The 13161-nt window shown below is 39.0% G+C and overlaps 1 protein-coding gene across 1 annotated transcript in view; it reads left to right on the top strand.

Annotated features, from left to right (window-relative positions):
• Positions 1-6084, top strand: part of SLC26A4 (solute carrier family 26 member 4) — a 53235-nt gene extending 47151 nt beyond the window's left edge. Inside the window, exons 20-21 of the mRNA XM_070469126.1 lie at positions 1993-2076; positions 3880-6084. Of these exons, the coding sequence (XP_070325227.1) occupies positions 1993-2076; positions 3880-3903 (108 nt within the window). The 3' untranslated portion in view covers positions 3904-6084. The remainder of the gene's footprint in view (positions 1-1992; positions 2077-3879) is intronic.
• Positions 6085-13161: the final 7077 nt, after the last annotated feature.

Here is a 13161-nt window from a genome sequence, read left to right as displayed (position 1 = left end):
AGAGCCTCAGTTTTCTCTTCAGTAAAATGGGAGTAAAACATTCCCCTTGCTGGGTAGATATGAAGACTAAATGGGATAGTTTACAGGAAAGCACCTGGTAGAAACTAGTACATTATTAGTTCCACAATGTGGGGGTTTACTAATAAAAGCAGGCAGTAGCTGTAATGACTTTTAAGAAAAAAGGCACCAAATCTTGGATCTTCTGTGATTTGTATGTAAATACAATTTAAATTCTCAGCAGTCTGTAAACTCTTATCAGTTTGTTTTTTTTTTTTTGCCTTTGGCCACACTGTGTGACTGTGAGATCTTAGTTCCCTGACCAGGGATTGAACCTGTGCCCCCTGCATTGGAAGTCTGGAGTCCTAACTACTGGACTGCCAGGAAACTTCCTATCAGTGTTTTTAAATAGGATTCATTAGGTCATAAATGATCTTTGAAAAAAGAAAAAAAAAATTGAAAACCACAAATCATCCTAGAGTTTATTCTCCGAAAAACAGGATAGACCCTGATTTCCCACAGGCCTCCTTATTTTATCATTTTTCCTATAAAATACCCAGGACAGTTGAGGATTCTGATGGGTGTCATTGGGTTGGGCCTACTGCTTAATACAAGAATGTCATCTCTCATGGACCGTCTCACCATGAATTTGGGAAACTAAAACAAATGTCTATAAAAATGACAACAATAATAATTATTCTGGTAATACAGTCCATGATATTTTAAATTGCTTCTCTTTTTTATAAATGTAGGATAAGTAGATTCTTAGTGTAAATTGAAAGTTACTATTTGAAGTGAAACCAATTTAGAAAACAATAGTACATTATTCAATTCACCTATTGTTAGTAGAAAGATTGTTCTACTTAATGCTGCTGGAGAAAATACTACTTCTAAACACCAAGATGTGGATCTTAAATCCAAAAAAAAAACAAAAGGTGCTACACTCAAGATGCTCAGCTTTGAAAACATGTAAACATTTTTTAAAAAGTCTAAGGACTTCCCAGGTGTTTAGAGGTTGGGAAAGTGAAGTGAGGTCACTCAGTTGTGTCCTACTGTTTGTGACCCCATGGACTGCAGCCTCCCAGGCTCCTCTGTCCGTGGGATTTTCCAGGCGAGATTACTGGAGTGGGTTGCTATCCACCTTCTAATGCAGGGGATATGGGTTTGATCCCTGGTCGGGGAACTAAGCTCCTGCATGCTGCGAGGCATCTGAGTCCTTGTGCTGCAACTAGAGAGAAGCAGCCGAGCCACAATTAAGACCCAATGTAGCCAAATAAAGAAATTAATGAAAAAAAATTTTTTGATATAAGTGAAAATTGACTTATTGTTTTCCCTGTAGGTAACAATAACAAAGCAGGATAGTGTAAAGAGAATTGAGTTATTTGTTTGTGAGATTAAAAGTAGCTAAAATGAAATGTTACTCTTACCTTGATATACATTTACAGTTGCTTTGGGAATATGCTTTATGGGTAAGACAAAGTCCAGATTGTTACTGGTTTCCTCTGTGTGTAGATTACATTACACATTATGGCTAAAAAGCATAATTTTCCTGAATAACCTACTTGGTCCATAGATGTTGGTTTCTTGAGAGTGTTTATTGTCATCAGTCAGGAGCCCTTCACTTTGAGTTCCCTGAATGCTCAATGCTTTACTAAGTGCCCTTAGCTTGGTTATTGAAAGAAAATGACCATTGACTGCAGAATCATTTAGGCCGACTGGATGACTTGCTAAGTGTACACTTCAGAGGTTGGGGAAGTGAGCTACGAAGGAGGTTAGACAATGAACTATACCAGTTCATCTTGAATGTGGAAAAAATGGTGGAGGGGGAATTCTAAGTGGGAAATATGAGAGAACAAGAAAGATGAAAAGGATTTTGAAGTATACAGATTTTAGATGAGAGGCACCAGCAAAGCTGCAAATCATTTTCAGTGAAGAACCAGGTAGGTTGATGCTATTAGGCCTCTAATAAATAGTCTCTGTGTTCTCTTTGTCAAGATCGCCCTCATCCAAGACTGTAAAGATCCTCTTGAATTAATGGAAGCAGAAATGACTGAAGAAGAACTTGATGTCCAAGATGAGGTATGATCATTATTTTTGTTCCAAGAAAAGAATTTGAGTTAAACAGAATAATACTTGTAGTATTAAAAATATTTGATAAAAACTATCCAGGGAAAATAATTTTAAGAAAATACCAAGAGGGTAAAATGGAAAACAAGGATTCTCCATTGAAGACATTAAGTACTGGGAGATGGGGAGGTGCCTTTTGCCCCAAGCCTACAGATGTGATTAGCAACTGGAAGCAGCCAACACATTTGTCTTGATTTTATACTTAAACTTCTGCACACTTTCTCTTTTAGAGACCTAAGGCCAGTGGGATAGGAGAAAGGTGAATGGAGGGAATTTTTAAGCCAGGAGTTTCATAAGCCTCAGAAATATTGAGTTGGCCAAAAAGTTCATTTGAGTTTGCCAGCTCTTAGGGACAAAACCAAAAGAACTTTTTGGCCAACTTAATTGTATATGATGAGTAGGAACCTCTTCCTCTGATGATGGCTTTAGAGACTGATTCAAGTTGAAAGATGTTTCAAAATCAAGTAGCCCCACATCCTCAGCTCTGCAGACGTCCTTCCTACCCCATCTCTAAAGATGTTCTCTCAGCTTTTGTGTGAATGTTTCTAGACACTGGCAACTAGTAGCTTTTCAAGGGGATTTGCTACATAGCTGGAAGTCTTCAGGTCTCAGCCATGCTTACAAACTAGATTCACCCTTTCTCTAAGAATCATCCAGTGGACTGAGATCATTCTGGTTGCCTTCTCTGAATAGTCCTTAAATATTTAAGAGCAGCTTTCATGTTTATAACAGACTCTATCCTGGGTGAGACTCCTTCTGTTCTCTTTACTGTTCCTCACAGATAAGAAATTTGTTAGTTCTTCCCTGAACAAGAAGGGGATACAAAATCCCAGATAGGGTCAACTATGATGTCCCTTGGTCTCATCAAGATATTTACATTACTGTGACTTAAGAATGGGTTTATTTTCATAACAGCTATATCAAATTTTTTGCTTCTATTGAGCAGGGGTCCACTAAAGACTTGAGCATTATCACATGAACTGTGGTCTAGGTGGGCGCCCCATTTACAGTTATAGAATTGGTTTAGACCTTAATGCAGAACCCCGTATTTTCTGCTAGATTACAGGCAGAGAAGATTTTTAGGGAAGAAATCACTAAGTAGAGTGAAAATCAGGGGTTCTGCATTTTAGCCCATCAACTTAATGAGCCCAGGAATGTCATTATGAAGCTGTGAAGTCCTTCCAGCTTACCAGTTTATGATTAAGGCTATGGGGACAACTTAGTTGAATGAAAACTCATATATCACAATTGGAACTTAAGAAGTTGCCACGCTATAGAAGTATTCTTGATGCCACATAAAAGCATCATTCAGGTAGGATTCCTGTAGATAAGGAAATTGTAAAGCAGAGAGGTTTTAAGGGGCTGAACTTTAGACCAACAGACTTGAGTGCTGGCCCTGATTCTGCAACGTACCATCTGAGTAGCCTGGGACAATTTACTTATCCTGACTTCATTTTATTTCTTCATGTAAAATAGAAATAATACGTTACAGAGTTGTGACCATTAATGCGTACATGTAAAGGAATAAAACAGTCTTGTACATAGTAAGTGCTCAGGAAATAGTAATGATTGCTTTTAAACTACATCCAGTTAGCGTATGATGAGGTACAAAATTAAAGTTTTATCCTACTTTTATTGTGGTACTAAACACCTGAGTAAATGTAAGCAACCAACACTACAAAGACATATTTGCAGAAAAGGTAGACTTACGGAGAATTCTGTCGCATCAACACTGTTTCCCTCTTGCTTTCACAGGCTATTCGAAGACTTGCTTCCTGAAATTGAGCTCAGGAGGTCTCTCTAAGCAAAGACTGACTGCGTGGCAGAATTTCCCCACCGTGTAATTCTATGCAAATATTTTCTGCATTGACTATTTTCTTTGAACTTGAAACACTCATTCTTTTTCCAGTAGACTTTTAAAAATCTTCTTTTTTAACCTCTTAACCACTGAAAGAGAAGCACAAAGATTGTTTCTAGGCTTTATTTATAAAATGAGTAGTTTACTTCTAAAATGTGCAACATGGTCGAGAGTTTAGCAGTTTGCAGGATCTGAGGGAACCATGCTGCTGCTCCTACAACAGATTTGCTAGGAGTGTTCATGTGGGTACATGTGTACTTCTGTGCAGCTGGGGAAAGGGTCACCCAGCAGTCTCTGTGGGCAGGTGAGTCAGGAACGGTTATCCTGTAAATCTATTTCTGATTGACCTTGATACCTATGAGCTGCTCTGATCACAGTGTAAGGTCACCGTGAGTAAAGGCTCAATTATTAGTGTACTTATCAGTAAAAGTCTTTAGAAATCCCTTTTGGTAAATGCATCCAAAAAGTTTTAAAAATACAAACTTGGTTAATGAAGTCTTACGATATGTGATCAGATATGTAGCTAGAATAAAGGAAATGTTTATTTAAATGCTACAGAATTGACTCAGAGAAGTGAACTGATAAGACTATTGTGGTTTATTGATATCATTTTTTGATATAAAAAAGCAAAGCTCCCAAATAAGATCCAGTAAAAATACATGATACACTATCTTTAGTTGAAAAACGCAGTTTTAATTTACCTTAGTTTATAGAAATAAGCATTGTGCAGAGTATATTTAAGTATGGTCTATTTAAAATCTAACAGAAAAATTGTGTTATTTTGAACAAAAATCAATTTTAATATGTTCGTAAGACCATGATGACTAAAACAAGTTTATATTTTTTGTTAAAATGTTAGCAAGTATGTGAAGTGATCTGTAACTAAATCCTAAACACCTTTCAAAAAAATCTAAAAAGTGAACTGCTTATGTGTATATATATGTGCATATTGATTAAGACAAAGCATTCTAAATGAGCTTAATATCAAAGGAAAAAAGTTGGTTTGGAATATACACATTGAAAATATATGTTTTTAGAAATCCATATGTTAAGCCAAAAATATTTTTTACTTAACCTTTTCTGAGGGCCAATAATTTTCTAAGCATTGTGTATAATATATTGGCTTTGGTCCTGTGGACTGGTTGCATGTATTTTACACTGGACTGAATGAAGTTGTACTTCATTTCTAGAGAAAAATACTCAGGTTTTCAACTGAGACAATGTCTTAACTTGACTGAGAATGGTATTGTATTTCTGGCACAGATGTGTGGAGTTCCTAAAGACATTTGGCTATCCAAAGGCAGCGTATCTTATCTCTGGGTTTCTTAAATATAATCAGAAATAAGGTCTCTATCTACTTCTGAAGAAATGTCATTAGTGATCAGATCAAATTGGCTGACTAAAAAGCATCCTTCTCTTCCTTCTACCCCCACTACATATTAGAATTTCAGTGAGTTATAGTGGCCTGAGATGTTACAATAGTCTTTGATGCTCATAAGTTATATTGTCTTTAATTGATAGGGAACAGATTTCTCAGTTGGATACAACATAACCAGGATTGTAATGTTATCTCATTTTTACAGTAATACTTTTCTATAATGGCAACAAGTCATAGCTCTAAAGACTGAATGTAATAGTCTTGCAGAAAATGGATGAATACCTCTGTTCAATAGAGGAAATATGCACTACTCTCTCTCTCTTTTTTAAGTCAAAGGAAATACCAAAGTTACATTTTAAAGGCTAGAGTTTTGTAAGATCTTGGGTACATTTATGGCTATATAAGACCACAGTCTATTTGACTTGTTTCCCAAGCACACTCTAGTAATTTCGTCTCTTTATGCATCTTGTGAATAGTAAACATAATTTTAATTCTATATTTTCAGTAGAAATTTTACTTGAAATTAAAGCTTTTGTTATGTTTTTAACCTATAGGATAAAATTCTACTATTGTATATGAATTTCAACAAGTGAAAAAGTCAAATCATGTACATATGGAAATATTTGCACATATTTTTTATGAAAAATAATGTTACCTTTTAAACTACTCTGATGTGTCCCTTCTGAACAAAACTATTAAATATAATAAAAATGCTAAATTTTAAGTGTGCCAGTACTTTTTTTTAAATTGGGATATAGTTGACTTACAATATTATATTAGTTTCAGGTATACCATATACTGGTTCAAAATTTTTATAGAATACACTCCATTTAAAGTTATTATAAAATATTGGCTATATTTCCTGTGCTGTGCAATATATCCTTGCAGCTTATATATTTTATACATAGTAGTTTTTACCTCAGAAGTCCCTACCACTATCTTGCCTACCTTTCTACTCTCCCCACTGGTAACCCCTAATTTTTTGTCTTTATCTGAGTCTGCTTCTATTTCATTATATTCATTAGTTTGCTTTATTTTTTAGATTCCACATATAAGTGATAACATGTAGTTTTTGTCTTTGACTTTATTTCACTAAGAACAATACCTAACAGGTCTATCCATGTTGCTCCAGGGGCATTTTTGCATTCTTTTTTTTTACAGCTGAGTAATATTCCATATTATACACACACACACACACACACACACACACACATATATCATGTCTTCTTTATCTATGCTTGGACATTTAGGTTGCTCCTACATGTTGGTTATTACAAATAATGCTCCTGTGAACACTGAGGTGCATGTTCAAGTTAGTATTTTCATTTTCTTCAGATAAATACTCAGCAGTGGAATTTCTGGGTCATATAGTAGTTCTAATTTTAATTTTTTGAGGAGCCTCCATAATGCTTTCTACAGTGGCTGCACTTATCTACATTCCAAACAGCAGTGTAAAAATGTTCTCTTTTTTCCACAACCTCACCAACATTTGTTATTTATGGTCTTTAGCACGATAGTCATTCTGACAAGTATGAGGTGATAGCTCACTGTAGTTTTGATTTGCGTTTCTCTGATGATTAATGATGCTGAGCATCTTTCCATGTACCTACTGATCATCTGTATGTTTTCATTAGACAAAATGTCTATTTGGGTCTTCTACACATTTTTAAAAATATTTCCCTTTCAGGCCCCAGTTTCTTTCCTTTCTCTCCCTTCCTTCCTTCCCTCCTTTATTTTTGGCTGCAGTGGGTCTTCATTGCTGTGCGTGGGCTTTCTCTAGTTGTGACCAGTGGGGCTACTCTTCAGCTGCGGTGCACACACTTCTCACTGCGGGGGCTTCTCTTGTTGCAGAGCACAGGCTCTCAGGGGTGTGGGCTTCAGTCATTGTGATACGTGGGTTCGGTAGCTGTGGCCCATGGGCTTAGTTGCCTATGGCATGTGGGATCTTCCTGGACCAGGGATCAAACCCACGTACCCTGTAACTGCAGACAGATTCATAACCTCTGGACCACCAGAGAAGCCCTTCTGCCCATTTGTTTTGATTGGGTTGTTTGTTTTTTTGACATTGAGTTGTATGAACTGTTTATATATTTTTAATAATAACTCCAGTGGATCATATAATTTGCAAGTATATTTTGTCAATGGTTTCTTGTGCTGTGCAGGGGTTCAGTATTCTTATCAGTCATCATTTTGATGTATTCTTCATAGCTCTATTTGTTTTGGGTGTAATTTCTTTTTGTAAAAGACTTACTGATGCAATAAACAATGTCACATAAATATCTCGGTTCAATTTTATAATTCTTACCCAAATATTTCCAGCTTGTTCTGTGCAATGATTTTCATTATTTTAAGCAAATGTTTCTTTCTGGTACAAATACACATCAAAATGATGCAAAGCCTAGTGTACTGCATGAATTTTCACAAAATAAGCATACCAGAGCAGCCAGCACCCAGATCAAGGATCAGGAAATAGCCAGCTCCCCAGATGCCCTCTCAAGCTCTCTCCCAGTAGTTGCCTCAATGGATAATTGCTGTCCTGACTTCTAACACTTGTTCTTTGAATTTCATATAAGTGGAATCAAAAAGGAAAGATTTCTATCAAAATCATAAAATTGTTTCCCTTTCTCTTGTGTCTGTCTTCTTGCACTCAGTATTACAAATATAAGATTCATCCATGTTATTGTTTATAACAATCTTCATTCATTCTCATTGTTAAACGGTATTCTCTTGTCTGGGATTCCCTGGTGGCTCAGATGGTAAAGAATCTGCCGGCAATGCAAGGGACCTGGGTTTGATTCCTGGATTGGGAAGATCACCTGGAGGAGGGCATGGCAACCCTCTCCAGTATTCTTGCCTGGAGAATCCCCGTGTAGAGGAGCCTGGAGGGCTACAGTCCATGCGGTCGCAAAGAGTCGGACACGACTGAGAGATCAAGCACAGGACAGTACTTTCCACTGTATAAATTTACCACCACTTATTTATCTATTCTACTGTTTGTGAATAGTTGGGTTGTTTCCAGTTTTTAGCTTTCATGAATAGTGCTGCTGAGAACATTGTTAAATTTTTTTTGTAAACATATCCAGACTATTCTATGTAGTTCATATCTAGGAGCAGAGTTGCTGTGTCATATAGTTATGTTCAGGGCTTCCCTGGTGGCTCAGTGATAAAGAACCCACCTGCCAGTGCGGGAGATGCAGGTTTGATCCCTGGGTTGGGAAGATCTCCTAGAGAAAGAAAAGGCAACCCACTCCAATATTCTTGCCTGGGAAATCCTAGGGACAGAGGAGCTAGAAGGGCTGCAGTCCATGGGGTTCAAAAGAGTTGGACACGACTCAGTGACTAAACTACAACAACAACAATACATATGTTCTACTTCAGTAGACACTGCAGTAGGTATCTATGGCAGACTATTTTCCAAAGTGATTGCACCGACTCACACGTTTATCAGCTATGAGAATTTCAGTTGCTACATGTTTTTGTCTACACTTGGTTTGTGTGTCTTTTTCATCTGAGCTATTCTTGTGGCTGTGTATTAGGATCACATCGTGTTTTTAATTTGCATTTGTCTGATGACTAAAGAAAACCTCAGATGTTTATTATCACTTAACACTCGAGGGAGTCATTAACCCTACTCATTTGTGTATTTTCCTTTTTGGACTAACTTCCTTTTCTTTTTTTCTTTCCTTTTCTTTTTTTTGGCTGCACTACATGGCACTTGGGATCTTGGTTCCCCGACTAGGGATCAACTTGTATCCCCTGCATTGAAAGCAAAGAGTCTTAACCACTGAACCTCCAGGGAAGTCCTGGGCTTTCTGGCCTGTTCCTGTGGTCTACACAACTCACCTGCCTGTCTGCCTGCTCTCCCTACAGGTCTTCAGAAAAGCAGCTGGGGATTCACTAGTATTCTCACAGAGCTCCAAGAAGCTGAAGACCTATCTAGACTTTATACTAATTTTAAATCTGCTAAGGTAGCTCACTTCATCCCTTTCTTCAGGAATATCTTTAGGCCTAGACACAGAGGAAATTTTTGCACAAGATCCAACCCACTTCACTGTTTTAGACCAAGTGCTCCTGTATTCTGAATCGCTCCCCATTACATTAAAAAAAAAAAAGATCTTTTTATTTTGAAATGATTAAGATTTGCAGGAATTTGCAAAGACAGGCACAGTAAGGTTCCTTTGCACCCTTCACCCAGCCTCTCCCAATGTTAACATCTTGCACAATTACAGTACAATACAGAACCCAGGAAATTGACGTTGGTACAAACCATAGAGCTTATCACATGTCACTGTGTGTGTGTGTGTGTGTGTGTGTGTGTGTGTGTGTGTGTGTGTGTGTAGCTCTATGCAATTTTATCCCAAGTATAATTTCATGTGGGGCTTCCCAGGTGGCGTGAGTGGTAGAGAACCTGCCTGTCAATGCAGGACCTGCAGGAGATGTGGGTTTGATCCCTATGTCAGGAAGATCCTCTGGAGGAGGGTATGGCAACCCACTCTAGTACTGTTGCCTGGAGAATCCCATGGACAGAGGAGCATCATGGGCTAAAGTCCATGGGCTTGCAAAGAGTGGGACACAACTGAAGTGACCGAGCACGCATGCACACACATAGTTCCACGTACACACCATTGCAATCAAGATGCACAGCTGTATCACAAACACACAATTCCTTCTGAAGGGCCTTTAAAAAAAGTACAGATCACCTCTCCACATCCCACCACTCCAGACTGAGCAAGGACATTCTGAGTTGGAGGAGTGCCTCTGATATTACACTTCATGTGGTCAGGATACATTGACCACCAAATATTCCACTTTAAGAATGTGCTTGAAGTTTTCTCCATTTTTACTCATGACTATCCCAGCATGGAGGAGCTCTGGGCCATACAGGAGGAGCATGTAAAAATCACCCTTTGGATGTAAAAGAAGGATACAAGTCCTTGATCAACCAGTACTACAAGTTGGCAGAGACTCTTCAGGATGGAGAACAGGTATGGTTCTTGTCCTAGTTGGTTCGGGCTACTATAACAGATTACCATAGATGGAGTGGCTTAAACAACAAATGTTAATTTCTGTTTCTCACAGTTCTGGAAGCCAGAAGCCTGAGATCCTGTGCCAGCACGGTCAGTGAATGCCCTCGTCCTGGTTTCCAGAGGACACTCAGGGGGCTGTCCTCACATAGCTAGCTCCCTACTTGGAAGACTCGAATTCCATCACGAGGGCTCCACTCTCCTGACCTAACTACCCCCCAAGGCTCCCACCTCCAAATACCATCATTCTGGTACAGTTGCAACATCTGAATTTTGGACAGGGACACATTCAGTTCATTGCAGCTCTCTTCAAGAGACCTGTGAACTTGGTGGCATTGCTACACACCTGAGGATGGGTCCTGATCTCTGCGTGCTGATCAGAGTAGTCAGCCCGACCCCTTCCAGGTGAATTCACTTCTGCACTCATCAATTCATGGTGAGTATAGCACTTCAGGATCCTTTAACCCACTCCTCCAAGCTTACACCATATACAACAGGAAGCCTGGGTCTCCTTCGATTCCCTGGCACAGAAGTATTTGGGTGAATAGGAGCGGTCTGAACCAGTAGAACAATTTCTGTGCCCATGCCCTTTTCCGGTAAGCTCCCAGTTAAGTGGGAAGGAAGGAAGTGGTGAGAAATAAGGCTGAGAGGTGGGCTGGGGCCAGATTACGAGGGACCTCATATGCCACATTAAGAAGCTTGGGTTTTATCTATCCTCAACTCTGGTAAGAGATAAAAGCAAAATGGCTGGGTTAAATTACCTAGCTAATCCAATCAGCTGACCTGGATACCTAGAAATAAATTCAGAAGGTGAAATTAAAGTAGAGATGAATGAAGCTTTTGTTGTTGGTTTCCAAGGACAGAGTAACAGATGAAGGATTAACCTTAGGGATTTTTAAAGACAATTTCAGAATTCTATCATCTACAGTGATATGAGGCATTACTTTTATGATTAGAAAGGTATGTGCTATATTAAAACATTTAAGGCAGAAGTAGATACTGATTTGAGATTGAGGAGTCAATGTTTCTTCATAAACATGTTGCAGGAGTCCCTGTCTTTTCTGGTTTTACCTGCTTTTTTTTTTTTTTTTTTAGAACTTTTGATCCCTAAAACAAAAGAGGAAGTGATTGCTTAATATTTATGTTTAAAGCAGTTGTTAAATGTCTGTGACAAAATACAAGGGTGGCAAACAAGTACTCTGTGCTGGCTGTTCCGGAAGAAGTGAAGGCTTCCAAGTTGCGGGGATGAACCCTACTTTCTTATTCCCTCACCACCTCTCCTCTACACTGAGTGGTGGCCCAGCCAGAGATACAGCCAGCCACTCAGCGAGAAGATGCTCAGGATGAAGATTGGAGAAACAGTATGCAGGCCTGATCTGCCTGCTAAAAGAGCTGAGGCTACTTTCTTTTTAGTTTCATCTTCCTTTATTTTGTTCATGGTACTAGCTTTTCCATCAGCTCCTTATTCATCAAGTGCCTTTTCTGTGACATGTACGGAACTAGAAGCTGGGTAGACATTCAGTGGGCAACAAAATCAAGCCCATCTCTATCCTCCGGGGCTAAAGTCTAATGTGGGAGATGGTCGATAAACAGGCCAAGAGCCTGGCAAATAAAGGCTGACAACTTTACTTGTGGTAGAGGCTTGAAGGCAACACACAAAAGGCCTCTGTCACGGGGGATGACTGGCTTGGGAAGGCTGTGTGTGCTCTCCAAGGAGGTAATGCTTCAGGAAGGAACTAGCAAGCACAGACCTGGGGAAAAACTGCCCAAGCGGAGGGAACAGGTCAAGAAAAGCCCCAGGGCAGGATTAATCTCAGTTGAGAAGCGGTCATTTGGGACTGAAAGAAGATCGGCAGGATGGAGGAAGGTCCTAGATACTCAAGAGCTTGTAAATGGAAGGCTTTCAACTGGGAAAGGGATGGCCAGCTTTGTTTTCAGATTACTCTGGGTAAATTGTTTGTTTCCATGTGCAGAGAGTATCTCTCAAGGAATACGCGACCTCTCAACCTCATCCTGGTTCCCTTCAGGAAGAGGGACTAGGGGTGACTGAGGGCAAGGGCAGGAGGAAGTTTTGTAGACCCTTTGTTCACTTCTGATTTTGAAGGTATTGTATATTCTAAGACTAGACACAGGAATAGGAAGAAAGCTACTGCAGATGTCTGGGACAAATCTGAGACAGATGTAAAAAAATCTAGTAATCAGACTATCGGAGTGAGGAACAGGGAGGAATTAAGCTGATCTGTGTTTTTGGATTTAGGACTGAATGACAAAGTAGATGGTGATGATAACAAATTGGGGAGATTTGAAGACGGACAGTTTGGGAGCATTGGCAGCTCCAGAATTTCTAGTTAAAAGAGGCTTAGGAGTGCCCAGCTGGTTGAAGTAGTGGCTAGAAGAGATTTGCCTTAAACAATGAATTTTCATAGCATTTTTTTTTTAATCAGTCAGCATATGTCATATTATATGTAGTAACCCCAAGATACAGACAGGTACACACACATGAGAACTAAAAAGAAAAAAAAAATAGCAAAACCTCAGTGACTTATATAACAAATGGTTTGTTTTGTTTTGTTTCCCTTCTTGATCAAAGTTTGCTGCATGTCCAAATGACTCTCTGGGCAATTTTCTTCCACGTGTTGGCTCAGCATTCCAGGTTGCTTTAATCTTAGGTATCTTTATCTCAACAAATGATAACCTTAAAACAAAGAAGGGGGAAAAAAAGACAGCAAGGAGAATTGAACACCTAATCTTAAATATTTTCCACCCGGAAGCAGCAC

The sequence above is a fragment of the Odocoileus virginianus genome, chromosome 1, assembly GCF_023699985.2.
Source record: "Odocoileus virginianus isolate 20LAN1187 ecotype Illinois chromosome 1, Ovbor_1.2, whole genome shotgun sequence".
Lineage (NCBI taxonomy): Eukaryota > Metazoa > Chordata > Mammalia > Artiodactyla > Cervidae > Odocoileus > Odocoileus virginianus.
Note: the sequence above shows the minus strand (reverse complement) of the source record. Positions and strands in the feature narration are given on the sequence as shown.